Source organism: Amblyomma maculatum, chromosome 7 (assembly GCF_055883805.1).
Source record: "Amblyomma maculatum isolate TAMU_Amacu chromosome 7, ASM5588380v1, whole genome shotgun sequence".
NCBI classification, from domain to species: Eukaryota; Metazoa; Arthropoda; class Arachnida; order Ixodida; family Ixodidae; genus Amblyomma; species Amblyomma maculatum.
Window position 1 is genome coordinate 136664610 of NC_139350.1, and position 17115 is coordinate 136681724.

The window sequence follows — 17115 nt, forward strand, 5'->3', positions numbered from 1 at the left end:
GCCTGCCTAAGGGCAGGGAGTCCCCTTCTTCGCCCAAAAGAAAGGCGGGACCTTGTGCAATGCATTGCTGGACAGATGATGGAGAAATGCACACGACCAAGACAAAAATTTATACGCAGCGTGGCTCAAGCAGTCGTAGAAGAATTCCCCATTCTTCAAGACAGGAGATTGGATGGCCATCTTCTCGGCCGTATTTATGATTCACTGTTCCAGCAAATGGAAAATAGAGTCGAAAACCTAACTCGTGGCAAAAGACAAGCCCTTCAGGCACCAGCGCAGCCTTCAATGAAGCGTCCCAATGTATCCTACGGGTGCCTGAATTGGTAGCCAATAATTACTGAAAGTAGCGATGCTACTAAAGACAAGTTAAGGTTTCTGAAACAGGAGGGCCTAAAGAGCTTTAGGGAGATAAATGTACCTTTAGCGCTGCAATACATGAAAGAAACCTACAGCCTTCAGAGAAACTTCATCAATTCAGATGACCCAGTGCATCAGACCAGTGCAATCAAAGCGGAGTGGCCTCTTCTGTATCATGTGCCATTCTTCTATGGGCACGCTGACCAGCTGCTGGGAAAAGACGTTAAGGTGAGGGTCTCTGTATTGATCAGAAATGATTTTTGTTATTCTGTTGCTTTTAATATGATGTGAGTGTTGAAAGATATGATAGTTAACTGTGCCTTTTTGCATCATAGTGTGGCCATTGTTGCAGGCTGCTTGGCAGAAATGCTTCAGAGAATAGAATTTTGTTGTGTACCAAATACTTCTGGGACTTCATCATTGTTGGCAGGCAGATCTTGAAAAAGTGGATAGTTTTCTGCAGATGCAATGTAAAAAAAAAATATTTAGGATTTTTAGGAAGCCAAGAAAACTTGAGCTGAACTGTTGCGAACCGTTTGAATGAGCTGCACTTGTGAGACACTTCCATAAATTGTTGTTCATGTGAGTCCCCTGAATACCCTTGAATACGGAAATGTTTTCATCTGCCTTGAGAGTTCTTGAATTTCTGTATGGCCCTTGAAGACCGAGCTATGAATTTCTATTGAGAAGGATGCAGCGTGATGCACTTGGTAGTTTTTGTTTTAAAGAGAGGCCTTTTTGGAGCAAGGAATTTAATAATTGCCATAGTGACTCAGTACAGCCGTGAGCAGCTCATAATTGCAGATGATTCGCTCTATTCTGCTCTAAACTTCTTTTCCTGCTCCAAAACGCAATACATTGCTCCTAAACTTCTCCAAACCGGCTATCTTGTTGTTCTAAATTAAGATTTAGCGGACTTTTTGCCAGACAATGGGCTATCAATCATTTTTTAAAATCATGTTGCTTACAGAAAAATGCTATCCAATGCAAATACATCAGGTAACCGTGAGAAGCACAGCAGGGCAATGGCATGCTGTGAGTTACATGTATTTACACCTGTTATAGTATCCGACAGTTTTAACAATGGCAGCACACCAGTTAGTCATGCATCTCACTGTGGGTAATTTGTATAGAGTAGAAAAGCATTCAATTTTATAAATATTTGTTCTCTAGCAAATGTAAAACCTGCCACACACGATTGCAGAGAGGAGGAGGAAGATGAGGAGGAAAGGCAGGGAGGTCAACTGATAAAAGAAACCGGTTTGCTAGCCTGCACTGGGGGAAAGGGGTGCGTGGATATAAAAGTTGTGCATAAGAGAAGGATGGGTGAAGCCAGTACAGTCACATCACACACATCACATCACAGTCATATCACGTAACAGCAAAATCGTAGCCTTTCAATCAGTCCTGTATTTTTCATAAAGCGGAGCAGTGCTTTGGAGGCCTTCACCCCAGACGATCGCCATGTCCAGGGACCTAGAATCTTAATTTCAGTCATTGGGTGTCCATCTAGATGCTCCAGCGCACGGCATAGTCACTGTCTTTCCTTACTGTATACGGGGCACTCACAAAGAATGTGGCCTATAGTCTCGTCGCACTTGCAGTTTGTACATGCAGGGCTGTTTGCCATACCTATCACAAAAGAATCAGTTTGTGAACGCTACACCAACTCACAGGCGGTACAGCAATGTTTCTTCACGTCGGGGTAGGCCAGGTGGAAGCCGGAGCTTCAGGTCACAGATTTTAAGCGGTAGTTCGCAAACTGGCCAGAATTCCACAAGGAGAGCGTGTGTTCCAGTGCAAGTACACGAAGCCTGCCCGCTGTATCTGCCCTCGAAAAGGGGATCAACACACAGTCGCTGTCTTGGTGGGCTGTTCGTGCGACCCCGTCTACCTGGAGATTGCCCGCTATGCCGCTGTGTCTTGGAAGCCATTGGTAGATGATGTCATGTCCTCCATTTAACGCATATAGTGATGAAGTTGTGAGCCGCAAAACTAACTGCTCTTCGTGTCGCGATTAGGCATATCACTCAGCAAAGCCCTCGGCGGGGGTTTATTTTAACAGATTCAAAAGCAGCCCTGCAAGCCTTAAAAGCGGCTCTTCGCCATGGAGCCCATGCGCAACTCGTCACGATTGCAGGGAATTAATTGTAAAAAAATATATGCACTTGATATAGCATCTTCTTCCAGCCTTTTGAATTGCCAGTGATAATAGCAATGACAGTGTCAAGCTAAGAATTGACTGCGTTCTTCCTTGACACAAGCTGTACTAATGATTCTGCTTGAAAAAAGCAGAATTTTCATCAATGATCCTCTGTTAATACCATGCATGTCAAGCCTATGTCAGACAAAAGCATGGCTGAAATGTTCTGGGTTTGGGTAAGGGGTGGGGGGGGAGGTTATGAAGGTGCCAATCACAAGAAATGTTCTTGGGTGTTGGAAAGTCATACAGGGCCTCTCACCAGCATGTTCCAATTAAGAAAGCCCCAGCATCGCTCAAGCTTGAAAGTCAAAGTAGACAAAAGCTCTTCGTCCAACTTAATGTTCCGTTATTAAATCTAGAAGCAAGCATTCCATTTAAGATACTCTGTTCGAAATTTCTGCTCAGGTCAGTTGCATTATTTTATGCATCTTAACAGGTTTTGGCTGTATTTTCTTGCTGAAGCTGTGTGCATAGTCAGCAAAGCTTGAATGCTGAATAGAGGGAATTAAAGTGTATATTTTTGCATATCAAGAACATAACATTGTAATATCGAAAGTGTTTCAACCTAGGACTCCAGAACTTCCTTTCAGTGCTCCAAACGTTTTCCAGTATGGGTTTATTACTGCTCTCTCAGCTGTTCCTAAATGCAGCCTGCTTCTACCCTTTTTTTTATTCACACCGGTGGTGTCTCATTTCCGCAGGCTGTGATTGCATTTTTGGTGCTGAATACGCTTTTTCAATATAATTCTACGACAGCTTTGTGGATGCTGCTGTGCCATAACATCAAAAGTGTCGAATTAAGTGACCAAAAAATGCTTAACTCATTTTAATTAAATTTCGAATTTAACTAAATATTTTGTGAGTTCCCAATCTTCACTGAACTGACCTTAAACTGTATTCAGACATTATTTCTGAAGACCTACAACAGTATAATTTACAAAATACTGTTATGCTGCCATTGAGAAGGCATAGCTGCATGTAGGAAATCGAAGGAGTAATCGTGCTCATCAAGCTTTCAGCCGTTTGGGTGTGTACAAGCTATATGAGGCAGTTTGCCATGAGTGGCCCTGTATGTGTAAAGTTCATCCTCCGAAGAAACTTGGGAAGTTTTTTCAAATGTTACTCATTTTCAGGAATTCAGCATAAATACATAAGCTTGTGAGGAAGCTGTGAGCCACAGATATATGGAAAAAAAATGTTGGAATGAAATTGAAACTTTAAAGAAAGAAAAGATTGAAGTGACTTTTCCTGAAATAAATGCTGTGGTAGGAGTTAATGCTGATAAAACAGAGGGTAGTAATTGCTTGATATCAGCAGTAATGTTGGTTCAGCAGAAATCATATGGGACTTGGATGGTGTGTGGCTATATATGCAAAGAATTGAAATTGCTTTTAGCACTTTTACCGTTATCCATGAGTAATAAGCTATACTGCCTGAGAAACAGTGCCTAGAAAATGGTGTAATACTATAGCAATGCCACTGTTTAGCTTAGAAAAAAGAGGGGAATTTTCACAAATGTCTAGAATAAAAAGTAAATTGGTTCACGGTGGTGGTTGTTTCTTGTGTGATGAAAGATATATTTGTGCTGTAAAGTGCTGCTTTGATAACGTGCCCGGCTCACTATAGTCCTCGAAGGTATTTAAGTAATGCTTTTGAAGTCCTTGAATGTTTTCTCAAAACCAGCGTGAACCCTGATATATACACCATAGCACACTACCTTGCAAAATCACACTGCCTGTCTGTGTAGTTTTGGGGTGTCATTTGCAGTATTGGTACTGTACTGCTTACCTTAAAGATAATTGAACAGTTCTCAGTTTGTATATTTCACCATTTGAGATAAGCATAGCTTATTCTTATGCCTTCTATAAATGTTTTGATGCCCTTGTGTATTGAAATTTTTCAGGCCATATCAGAGGAAAAAGTGGCAATGTGTGCTTCTGGACTGGCTGACCATTTGAAATCTAGCTCAAAAAAGGAAGTGCTGTACTATTATGTGCAAATGGAACTTGAAGAACAGCGAGGAAATCAAGATGCCAAAGAAGCAGCTTTTGTGCCACTCCTGGCAGCTCATTTTAAAGGTGATGTTGGACACCTGTTTCGAAGTTTTGAAGTGAGTTCTTTATTCATTCTAAATTCCTGAATTGTGATTCAATAACCTATATTAAGAGAAGCTAGCTGCAGTCACATATGTCTAGCACACTGAAGTTTTTTGCCAACCAACTGCTATTGGGCGCGAGCGCCACCACTGGAGCGAACGGCGCTAGTGTCGACCTAGGGGAGAAAGTGGGATCACATGACTCTTCTTACTACTGCTGAAGCAGACGCTCGATTGAATTTGTTCGTTTTAAAAGCTAGTAGCCGCGTTTATTTCTGTAGTTTAGGTTGATACAGAGTGCCAGCCTTGCACTTTTTGATCTTGCATCGTTACTGCGGTTGCTGAAGTGTATTTAAGCTGTTACTGCTATGTACCCGAACGACAGCGAGGGAACTCGGTGCAGCTCCCATTGCTACCCGAAACATATATAAGCTCATAGAATCTTCCTTGATGAAGATTGGAATGGGCAAAGAAGGGATTTTGCGTGATGTACGCAGCAGACATTTCAGCGAGCAAGATTTCGTTTACGCAGTTGGTGCTAAACAGTTCGTTGAGCGGCAGAAGAAATGGCGTGCCCATTTTAATTTGCGCTTATCACTTGTGAAGCTAACGATACTATTGCTGAAAGCATGGAAAAGATGCTGGCTCCTTCGTGGAGCAGTACACTCCAAAAGAAAGGAAGGATCTTGCGAAAGCCAGGGTCTGAAATTGTTCTAAATTAACGCGTTGATACGGAAATTTGTTGAAGTAACTAGAAGATTCTGCCACCTTGGGCAGCGGTATGCATGGTGAGAAATGAAAGTCTGAATAAACAAAAGATAGAGCATTGCATGCATGTTGTAATGTACTGATCTAGGTATTCCTAAAAAAACTACTCTGCAGAGCATTGCATGCATGTTGTGATGTGCTGATCGAGATATTCGTTAAAAAAAAAGAAAAAAACTACTATGCGCGAGGAAACCAAACATCTCTCTACAGAGTACCAATGCGGGTAGTCAGTGAGCAAGAATTCGCTGCGTGGAACCCACATCTTCACACTTGCAATAAAAATTAATCCAAGTCATCCCCACAGTCAAACTTTTCTGCTCTACTACTTTGAAGGGAGCAAGCGAACGGTACGTGCTGTTTCCGCCTGCAATATGCGAAGGCGTTCAGCATCCGTCAGGCTGCTTCCTGAGAGTCCTCTGCTCTTGCAGAGAAATCCTATTACCTGTTCAGTGATTGCTTACATCTGACTGTTTGTGTGGCAGCTTCAGTTGATTTTTTTGCTCATAATGACAGCAATGCTGCAGCCAATGCGCGTCGTCACAGCGCTAAAGCTTGCCAACTTTGATAACTCTGACTAGGTGAAGGGCTTTTTTGCCAAATGAATGGGTGTAATACCTCCAATTAAGCTTATACAGGTCCAGACCTAGATGTATATTAAATAAATATATCAATGCAATGCTAACGCACAACTGAATTCTTAGGAAAGCAACCTACAGCAACAGTACAACGCAGGTTATCCCACTTAGTTCATCATGAGGGTGCTCCCAAAAGATGGCGCCACGGTATGTTCTCGTGCTGAATACTAAGAAATTGACAGCTTAGGACATTTTCAAAATTAAGCCATATGGTGATTGGCTGCATCTCATACTGAGTTCTTTAATCACGACCGTAAATGTAATTTTGTCAACACAGTTAAAATATAGGCAGCATTTAGGCAAAAAAAGTTAATTTAAATCGATGAAATGGGCAGATATGTTAGGTGCTGGACTACCATCCTGTGGTATGGACATGCAGTGGTGCAAACTCTAATTATCTTGTTTGAATTAAAATATATGTTATGTTTTGCTGATTCTCAGGAAGGAACAAGCGTCCCAGAAAGGCTGCACGAGTTGCCATGCACTCCGACTGTCGTAACACATGGTAAGCGTTTCTATATATTTGTTCTACAGTGCAGCAATATACTTGACATTGTGGTGCAAAAGAGCATTTGCAAAAAGTATCTGTTTACCATACCCCCCCAATTCGCCCTTGAACCCCCGAAATAAGATTTCACCAAATTTGGTGTACAACCTAATTAGAGTATGGCCATCTTTATGGTGGCCTCAAAATTTGGGTGAGAAACCAGCCAGTATTGTCCTGCTAGATGCCCAAAATTTGACTTCATTAGAATTAGTCCGAAACATGTCTAACCTGTTTTCGGTTCGGCTAACTCAGTCTCCTAAATTTGGCATCCTTGTGTGTTCCCCATGTTTGGGAGGCTATACACACCATTGCAATTTTGTTGCATTTACTTGAAGGGAGGTTTTTTTTTGCATTTATTTCTGTATAGGTACTATAAATATATATATTTTTAATTCAAAAGGTGGCGCAGTGAAGTGACTTTATCACTAGAGGTCACTGTCTACATCCATGTATGCCTAAAGCGTTGAAGTTGCCTGGGATAACATTGAAAAAAAAAGAAACGGGAGCTTTTAAACTTTGTAGCTTTATATGTTTAAAAAGAAAAAAACCTGCTATAAGACAGTTTTGCTTACATATGTAATTTGGAGATGCAGGAAGTTATCTGTAGCAAAAATATTATGTGCGTGAAACAGTTCCACCTGTCAGTCACTCAATAATTAAAAGCATAAAGGCTGGTTCACATGCCTGCTATTGAGTGAACTCAGCTACGTGCGGCAGTGACAAAGCAAACAATGTGTAGCATGTTGGAAGTGCGTCGCTCGAGCCGCTGCAACAGCTGAAATCTGGTTTTCATGTTGCTGCAGCAGTGATCACTGTGTTTTCGCTTGCATGTGAAACAGGTCTAACTAGGACATTTGACTTATCTGTGCATTTATCAAAATTGCAATTCTATAAATGTACTCGTAATTTTTGTGTTGCATTTTTAAAGGAAGCATTTTTCAGAATAACTGCTATGTGGTGTGTGAGCAGGAAGTACTCTTTTCCGAGGCCATAAGCTTTTCAGAGGCATCCCGTCTTGCCTTCTTGGCCTACTATGTTTTTAATATGGCATACCCAGAGAAGGCAGCAACAACACTGGAGTTCATTCAGAGGTAGGTTTTTGTTTATAAGTTTTGAAGCGTGCAAATGAATTTACTTACCATTTGAAGGTGACAATTTCATTGGTAAAATACCCTTTTGAGAACAGCGCTAGTTATTCCGGCATTTTGGCCCTACTGTTAGTACTATATGTGGGCATCCACTGAATATTCATGGCTATCTGGGAGAGCCTACCACGACCAACACAGCTCTGTAAATACCAGCAAGTAAAAGTCTGCAATCCACTTCTGAGTTCAGCACTAGTTAGCTCTTTTTTGCCAATGATGTGAACTTGTAAGATGTTTTTGCATGCGGTGTACTTAATACTGTGTGAAGCTTTCATGCAAAGTATGATGCCAAGATGATTTTAGTTGCTTTGGTTTTAGAAAACTGTGTTTGACATAGCTTTGAGCAAGCTGTGTGTCACAGGTGGTGTGTGTGTTGTCTCCATGAGATATGAAGCAGTTCTTTACCACATTTTCTGACAAACTCTACAGGGTAAAATAAGAAGTCAGTTATTGCTATAGAAAAAATTCAATACTATCTGTGGGCCTACACGTTCGAGGCTTCTTGTTAATCTTTTGATGTCGTTTTAATGAGCTGCATGAAATTAAACAAGCTGTAATTGCTTTTGTAGCGACTGAAAATTCGGGCCCCTGATTTTTTGGACATGCCTGATTGCTTTATTCAGATTTAGTATATAGCAGCACTTGAAATTTTGCATGCATCACGAATGATTGCTTGATTTTCCGAATCACTCCCATTCGCCATGGCATCATGTCCAACAGCCAAGCCTCCATATAATATGTATACTTCGAAATCATTCATTTAGATTTCAAAGTGTTTAGAATGCTCAAATAAAGCAAAATTGAAGTTAAAAAGAAGCATATCAGAGGTGGAGCGCAATTCTTAGTACATTGCATTAGTGGTTTTCACCGACGGCCCCGACACATTTTGAAGATGCTTCACTGCACTGAATCTAAGTACTACTCTGTGATGAAGCATCCTCAAAATGCCCAATAGCAGGCTCTCATATCAGACTTCACATAAGCATGCGCATTTGCCCGCGATGTGCCGACAACAATACAGCCATCAAAAGCTGGCTGCCACCTATTTTCTGTGTAAACATTATGGTGAGAGACCATCAGGATCCAGAAATAATGAGCACAAAACTGCTGACCTCTTCCTTACCATAGTGGCAATGGGTAGTTGATGTAAAATATTTTTCCTATAAAATTTAATTTCGCGAACATTTTTGCACTCTCTAGCAAGTCCAGAAGAGGTGCAAATTTCTAAACATTAGAGGTAACAAAATTCTTATTGGCTTCCAATGTGAGTGCATTGCCTAGTATAATGTAAAGGTAATTATTTTCTTATTGGTGCACAACAAGCATTTCAAAGTTAAAATGTTTGACCTTTCCATAAGCATCATGACACTGCTGTGTCCAAAAAACTCAGTACCAGTGAAGTATGTGAACTTCAAGCATCATATAGTGGCAGCTGTTAATCCGATATAGATGTAGTTCAATTATACTACTCACACCTAAGTTTCAATTCATTACGGTCCTATCTGCAGTGCTAGCAGGTTATCAGGTATTGCCTCAATCTAAGACTGTGGGTATAAGTAAAGCTCTGTCTTCTGATGCTTCATTACAGGCTCAGAAGAGTTGATGAGAAGGTATGCTAGGCATATAGCTTGAAAAAAAAAAATACGAGACAACTTCGCGACTACAGTGATGAAAGGCGAAAGCCTGAGTGCTGCATTCCGCTACGCGACTGTTGCGCATGTAGCGATGAATGCTGCTGATTAGTCTTGCTACAGCTTGGTATCCAGAATCAAGGAGAGAAAATTGTTTTTTTTTTTTATAAAATTCCTCCAAGAGGCTATGGCATTACGTCTTTCTTTATTTTCTCGTGGTTTATAGGACTTGGTTCTGATAAGGAATTATATATTGACATCCACTCAAGTGCAGCCAAATGGCTGTAAAGAAAATTAAGCTATACAGTTTTCTACGAAACTTTACAGTGAAAGAAAATTTGTCCAGTTATGGGGAACGAACCCAGGACCACCGCCTTTCCTCGGCAGTTGCTCTACCAACCAAGGTACCCAGGACAGTCGGCAGATCACATGGCAGGGCGAGAGCAAATTGATAAATAACTCCAGTGGGAATAGTGTTGATTGCAATTTAGGGGAATCCTCCAAGGATGAGTAGATTTCTCAATCTACTCAACCTTGGGGAATTTCCATAAATATTTGACCATAACTTGGCTCTTAACATGATATGCAAAGTAAGGCACAATGGTCTCTAAACCTAGGCTGGTGAACCTTAGCAGCTTTATGTTCTAAATATCATGAGAATTGAATGAATTACAATAATGAAGTTATGTTCTGTATTTTTACAGAGAAATTTTTGACATTAATCCACTCAAAGGAACCAAGTGGAATGGTGGTCAAAAATGCCGCACTGTGGTTCACACAAAAGTAATGAAATTGGCTGCTTCTCTGCGACACAACGTCTGAAGGTGTAAGTAAAGAAATGATGGATATTTTTTTTCTTTGATACTTGTAGACATTTAGTGACCAGGTTTTCTGCTGCATGCATTTTTCCTCTGGCAGAAGCAGCATTCATTTTACCTGAATAACATGAAGCATAATCAAGCTTTTTGCGTCCACCACACCACATGAAGTCGCACCACATTCACACAACATTCTTGCATTCCTTCAGATTGTGAGATAATCTTGTCTTACAAGATGTTTAACATGAAAAATAAGAGTTGGGCTAACTTTTTTTATTCTCACGAGCTGTAAGCACCTGGGAGAATTTGCAATAGTCCCTTTTTTAAGAAAAACCTGTGCAGTACCACACAAACAGCAAATTTAACAAAGAGACTGGTTTTGGATTCTTGAGATCTTTTGGCTACTTACAGTATTACTACAGTATTTACATTTGACTTACAATGATGCTGGACAAAATTCAAAAGGCTAGTGATAGGTGCTGTATGTAAGCATATTTCCTAACTAATTATTGTAGCTCTGCATAAACGGTATTTTGTTGCAGTGAATTTATCAAATGGTTGAACTCAACCTGCATCTGCTTTTTTTTTCTGCTCCTTTTCAGCCAGTTCAAAGAAAATGTGTTAAAGCAAACAAGTTCCTGCTGGATCTCGAGCCATTCTATTCATCTTTTAACAGGGCCGTTTATTTTGTCATCACGTGCGAAGTCAGGCCCCGTGTTAAGCCAAAAAATATTTGTCCTTATACCATGCTATTTGCCAATATATGCATGTCCTTTGGAATGCTGCATGACACATTCATGAGTGACAGACATCTTAAATTACAAGGTGTGCTACGTATCTCAACATTGTAGGCAGATGACACATGAAAAATGTATTCCCTGTGAAATGTTTCCTGGTCGTAGGGTCTGGTTTAACGCCATGTATTTGGATATCTATATGTATATAAGTCTTGAAAGATGACGCCTGTAGGGCAGAAGTATTATCCTTTATTTATGGGAAATCAAAAAGTCTGCACAGGCATAAGAATTCCTGATGATATTGATGAAAAACATATACCCTGTTGCCTGGGAACTGATCAAACGAACCTGCACATAAAACATTTTTCCGTTAGAGTTCTGGATACTCCTTCGTTAACGGGGGAAGTCTGCATGCACCTAATGGTACCTTATTTCAGCAAAGCAGAAGCACCCGTCCCATAAAAACAGATTTGCTTTATAAACATATGACATAATTTTTCATAGCTAATCATGCGGAGGTCTGCATACACATTACGGTATCTATATTCGAACAAAGCGGAGCCACCTGTCTCTGCAAAACAAGTTTACCTAATAAACAGTAGGACTTAAATTTTCATTTCAAGCACACGGAGGGGCCTGCAAACTGATTACGGTATTTCAATTATATAGAAACGGAAGCATTTGTCCCCTAAAACACTTTTTTTAATAAATTATAAGACGGAACGTCTCATTACCATTTGGTCGTAATGTATGGCACGGAAACGTCTTCGGCAACGCATTACCAGCGGGGTTTTACGTAAAGTAGAGCTTTTTTTTACAGTGTAACTCGGCCGAGTTTGTAAAAGGAAAACCCAATAGTACACTGCGCGAGTGCCCGTTCCACAATTTAGGAGGACCCCCATTGCTTGAATTTTGCTAGCAACCCCTAACAGGCCGGCTGCAGATTTGTCAGTCGGCCGAAACTGTGTGAGCGCAAAATCAAAACCAAATGGCACACTGCGCGAACGCTTGTTCCACAATTTAGGGGGACCCCCATTGCTAGAATTCTGCGAGCAACTGTCAACACGGCCGGCTGTAGTAACCTCGGGCGAGTATGCAAAATGAAAACCAAATTGTATACTGCGCGAGCGCCCGTTCCACATTTCAAGGGGATCCCGAGTTACCAAACCTCGGCCGGCTGTAGTAACTCGGGCGAGTGTGCAAAAATGAAAACCCAATAGTACACTGCGCGAGCGCCCGTTCCACATTTCATGCGGACTCCAATTACTGAAAATTTGCGAGCAACCGGCCGGCTGCAGTAACTCGGCCGAGTGTGCAAAATGAAAACCCAATAGTACACTACGCGAGCGCCCGTTCCACATTTCAAGGGGACCCCCAGTTACTAGACAGCAACCACCAACTCGGCCGCCTGCAGATTTGTCACTCGGTCGATATTGAGTGAACGCAAAATGAAAACCCATTAGTACACTGTGCGACCGCTCGTCCCACAATTTAGGGTACCCCCTATAGCGACCTTCGTCGGCCGCCACTCGTGTGTTCAGTTGAAGGAAAGATTGCAGCTTGATCGGTGTGTGTGTGTAGTGGTAGACGACACAGCGAGGGCCGTGTCTCAGAGTAAGGCAAGGCATGAATACCGTGGTAAACATTCTTATTATTCATTCGTTGTTGCACATGACGCCAGACTACCCAGAGCTCGCAATAGATCACTCGGACATAGAAGCTCCGACAAGGCATGAACGGTTAGTCTCTGTAGGTAGCTGCTAATGTTGGTGAGTAGTCCCTCTTCGATAGCTCGCACCAGAATGTGTCGCGTGTATTCGGTCAACACCCAGTTGGTAACTTCTCGCGCCTCTTCTTCGGTGGCCCATCCGAGATTTGCGGCGACCGCGTGGAGAAACGTCTGCGAAACTCCCCAGTGTTCGAGCATTAGCAAGTGCTTCTCGGGTAGCATTTGTCTATGCTGCCAGGCATGCGCCGTCTGCTTGGCGGTCTCGTACATTTGTCTACGATGCCTCTACATGCTCCAAAAGCAACACAGTGTTTCGCGATCCGAACAGCATTCGTGGTGGGGCGCGGTGAACGCAATGCCTGGGTTTGCTCGGACAGCGTCGCACTCTTCTTGCAGATAGTTGTCGTTGTTGCCGTCGTCGCCGGCAGTGTGCATGTGTACCGTGGGCCTCCTGGCAAACTCCATGCGCAGCGCTGCTTCGATGCATACGTAGATGACGTCGAACATGCGCACGCGCGACGGTTCGAGCATGCCCGGGAAGGCAAAGCTTTCCAGCAGGGGAGACTTTGCTGCAATCATGAGTAGCTTGGCCACATCGTCGCAGCATACTGTAAGACATGTCAGTCACCAACATGGAACGACACCGTGTCGCGCACTGGCACAGGGCATAGGTGACTTCAGCCGTGTTGGCGGATGCTTCCAGGGGTAACGAGAGCTGCAGCGAGGTGACGCGCAGACCCTTTGCAACGAGCAAGGCGCAACGGCACATTGTAGCCGTAGTTAATGTCGCCGGCGTCTGGATGGGCACGGTCAATGTGAGAGTCACGTCCCGGGGCCCCACAAGTTGAAACTTGCACACCGAACCTTCGGGCGAGATGACGAGCTCGCAAACGTCCCTGAGCGACGTGGGCTGCTGCTCGGACACTATGACGAGCGTGCCGTTCATATCTGAGGCCAACTTGTGGCTTGGAATCATGAGCTGCGGCTTCTCGCGCGGCGGCTGTGGTTGCGGCATTGTGCTGCGTGATTCGTTAACAGGGCCTTGATGTCGGAAGCCGGATGACTACTCAATAGCTGCCTGAGTAACTCTCGCGGCGGCTTCACGTCCTCTACCTCCCGCCGCCGTGGCTGCGGCTCATGAGACGGGGCCGGGACGTTCAGCAGCAATGGGGGGAGTCGCGCAGTCTGTGACCCGTTCCCCGGGTCGAGCAGCTTCTCGCTCAACTCCCGCAGCCAGGCCACCGTGGGCCCAAAGTGTACCCAACTCGGATCGCCGGCCGCGGGGTCTCCGACGATTCGGCACACGTCACCCGCGTGCAATTCCGAGAGGGCCGGGGCCACTTTCTTCCATTGCGCGGCCAGGTTCCATAGCTCGGTCACGTGCCAGGTGCCGCCAACGTCGATGCGGTGGATCCGGGGCATTTCCGAGAACAGGGGCTCGGTGAATCCGCGCTCGGGCAGTATGGCGCGGCGCAATTCTGTGCCGACGGAATGTATGGAGTCGAGCCAGCGCTGATGCTTGTGGTCGTCGGCACAGCCCAGCAGCGAGACGTGTTGGGCTGCGGCGACAGGTCGGTAGCGCAGCACGTAGCGGCCTCCTCGGCAGCACAGGTTGACCGCCGCCACGATCGCCGCGTGGTACGTAGTGGCGTTATTCATGTCCCCCGTCATCGGAGCTTCGACAGCAAGCTCCATGAACGAGCAGCACGCCTTTGCCTCGCCCGAGTCGACGAGCTTGACGAGCGGGGCCAGCGCTTCTTCGTTGCTGTGGAGCGAGTCGTAGTGGCGCTTTGCCGACAGCACGGCGCGCACCACTTTCCAGTCACAGCTGCTGAAGATTGGGGGCCGGACCACGTTTGTCACGTCTTCTTTTAGTTCGGTCAGCATGTGCTGCAGCACGAGAAGCGTGGCGTTGCAGTGGTCGTGTCCCAGCTGCGCATCTCGGCCGCAGCAGGCAGAGCACACGACGAGCTGCGGGGTGACGGGCAGATCGTCGGGCGGCGGCGACACAGGGTGGTGCAGAATCTCCTCGGGCACAGCTTTAACGGGGCCCTCGACGAAGGCCACCTCCACGTCCGGCTCGAACGCCTTGTGCAGTTCTGCAAAAGCGTCGTACATGGTCGGTGGTCGTCACTGCTGAAATAGGCGCGGCGCCCCGGACAGGATGGAGCGCATGCGATCCAGGGTCTTGGCTAGCCTGGCTGGATTGCGGCTGTGCTTCCTGGGCGACATCTCCTCCTCGTCACTGTCATCATCTAATACAAGTTTGCGCTTGATGCCCAACAACTGCCAGGCGCGTTCTTCGGAAACGGAAAATGCCGAAGAGGGCGCGCTGTCCTCATACGCCGAGGACGACGACATGTTTGAGTCGTCGTCGGAGGCAGCCATAACTGTTAATGACGATAGCGCTAACGAACACTCTTCTTATTCGGTGCGCGCCCCCGTCCACGCCAAGACCCCGCCCCCTCTCCCAGAGCTGTGGTGCCCAGCCTACACCACCTGTCCTCTCTCCTATAGCAGTTAGAGCAGCTTGCTTGTAATACTCTTTATTGAAACACATCATCATGCAATCACGCAACCGTCCGCTAGTGCACGCCCCAGCTCGCGTGAGAGGTCTTGTTTGGTCAGCCCACCGTAGCCGGTGTCGTCGCTGCTGTAAACACGGTGAAAGTCCCCGGTTCGCAGCGAGGGCCTTGTGGAGCCGTACAGCTTGACTTCGTACAGGCCCAACTGCTCGATAAACGAGTCGTTGGGACGTGCAATCTCGCGCCGTTGCACGATGTACCGGAGCTCTTCCACGAGCAGCATGGCGTGATATTTCATGAGATACGCCGCGCACAGCGTTACCGAGCACGAGATGCCCATTAGGCAGTGCACGAGGACTCGTCCATCGCTCTCTGTCTTGGCGTGGATGTAGTCAGCCACGTCGTCAAAATGTGCGCCGATATGCTGAGACTCCTTGTCCTTGACACATATCCGTAGCACGTCCACTTCTGTGGGCATGTCAGTCACGACGCAGTCTTCGGTGGCGTTTACAACTCCTGTGATTCCCAGTTGCTTCAACATCCCGACGTTCACGGCTGCGAAGCAGCTCAGATAGAGCTTCTTGGCAGAATGCAGTTGACCATATAGTCGGTTATTGCTGCTTGTCGTTGCAGAGAACTGCTCCTCTGTAATATTACACAGGGCGCCGATCAAAGAGGATGAGTCGGTGTTATGAACAACAGCAACAACAACAACAACCCGACCGTGGTAGGCGACCTCCCTGCAAAGAAAGCATGTCTGGCGCAATTGCGTCATAACACTCAAAGCGGACAACAGAGGAAGAAGAGGGCGGGAGGCTGTGAAACAAAGACGTATTGAAAAGCATTGGCGTGCCAGAAGCTTGAAGGCGCTTCGCGCCGCAATAGTCCGCTCTGCGCGCCACGCAGTTCCCCCTCCGCCTGTAGTTGACTACACAGCAGATACAGCAGATGCAGCAGCTAGTAAAGATGTGTTGCTTACCCTACCGCTCGCGTGACTCGACTTCTGGCCAGTGAGTTTGCACAAGTTTGGACTGCCGCAAAAGCCGAGCGATCCTCCGCCAACGAGACCCTGGTCTACTACGTTTACCCCGTCTACGTTCCCTTCGAAGTGCATCGTTTCGGAACACAACACGAGCGCAAGCTCCCATACACGCCAGCTTCGGGATCGCGCGAAATTGCAGGCCGAGTTGCAGATGTTGTTGCGCAGGGGTACTAGAGACCCGTTCCTCCATGTTCAAGCAGCAGCAGCAGCAACAGCCAGTCGCCGGCGGCTTTGCCGAGCAGCTCGCCTTTTTCGTCGTCGACGGAGAATAGGGGAGGCCAGAGCGGTTATCGTGGCCGAGCAGCGGCGATGACGACGATGCCCAGTTGCCGCGGCTTCCCAAACCCAAACTCCTCGTTCGCCCCACCAGGAGACGCCGCTACAAGCCGTGCTCGCGAGGACGACGAAGAGGTGCTGCCGTCGCTGGGCACGCCGTCGTTGAAGCGCAGATGAGAGGCCGTGCCCCGTTGGCTCGAGGCCGACGCAAGGGGAGAAGCCGTGCCCGTGCAACTGCCGCCTCGGCCGACCGAGCCGCGCAGCCCCGAGCATCTCTCGGTGGATCCCGCTGGAGTGGCGCAACAATTGGCTCACCAGAGGAAAGGCGCTTTCGGCTTGTACGTGGGATGGATGTTTGCGCAGCTATAATTGCCCAGCGCGTTCGCCAAGGCGGGGGCCGACGGCGTCGACGTCGCAACTCTGTTTGGCGAGCGCGCTAAAGATTGGGGGCAGCGTGCAAAGGAGATGCGCGAAAAGCGCAGGACGAGGCCGAGGAAACCCAGGCCGCCCAGATGGGAATTGGACGAGGCCTTGCTCGCCGAAGACGAGAACGACGAGGACGCGGCTGTGCGGAACAACGACAACGCTGCTCCAACTGCCCAGAGCG

General features: G+C 46.1%; 2 protein-coding genes across 2 annotated transcripts; one reads left to right on the plus strand and one right to left on the minus strand.

Moving 5' to 3' along the window:
• Positions 1-287: 287 nt before the first annotated feature.
• On the plus strand, positions 288-10203 carry LOC146184828 (uncharacterized). The gene is made up of 5 exons (XM_084608629.1): positions 288-585; positions 4464-4670; positions 6500-6563; positions 7534-7696; positions 10086-10203. The coding sequence occupies exons 1-5, from the start codon at positions 436-438 to the stop codon at positions 10201-10203; spliced, it is 702 nt and encodes a 233-aa protein (XP_084464755.1). The 5' UTR covers positions 288-435.
• A 5024-nt stretch (positions 10204-15227) lies between these two features.
• LOC146184829 (dual specificity protein phosphatase 14-like) lies at positions 15228-15731 on the minus strand. The gene has a single exon (XM_084608630.1). It carries the CDS (start codon positions 15729-15731, stop codon positions 15228-15230), a length of 504 nt encoding a protein of 167 aa, XP_084464756.1.
• Positions 15732-17115: the final 1384 nt, after the last annotated feature.

Coding starts and splice junctions, on each gene's coding strand:
- LOC146184828 (XM_084608629.1), top strand. CDS start 436: ATGAAAGAAACCTACAGCCTTCAGAGAAACTTCATCAATTCAGATGAC. Junction 586..4,463: donor TGCTGGGAAAAGACGTTAAG/GTGAGGGTCTCT, acceptor GAAATTTTTCAG/GCCATATCAGAGGAAAAAGT. Junction 6,564..7,533: donor TCCGACTGTCGTAACACATG/GTAAGCGTTTCT, acceptor GCATTTTTAAAG/GAAGCATTTTTCAGAATAAC.
- LOC146184829 (XM_084608630.1), bottom strand. CDS start 15,731: ATGTTGAAGCAACTGGGAATCACAGGAGTTGTAAACGCCACCGAAGAC.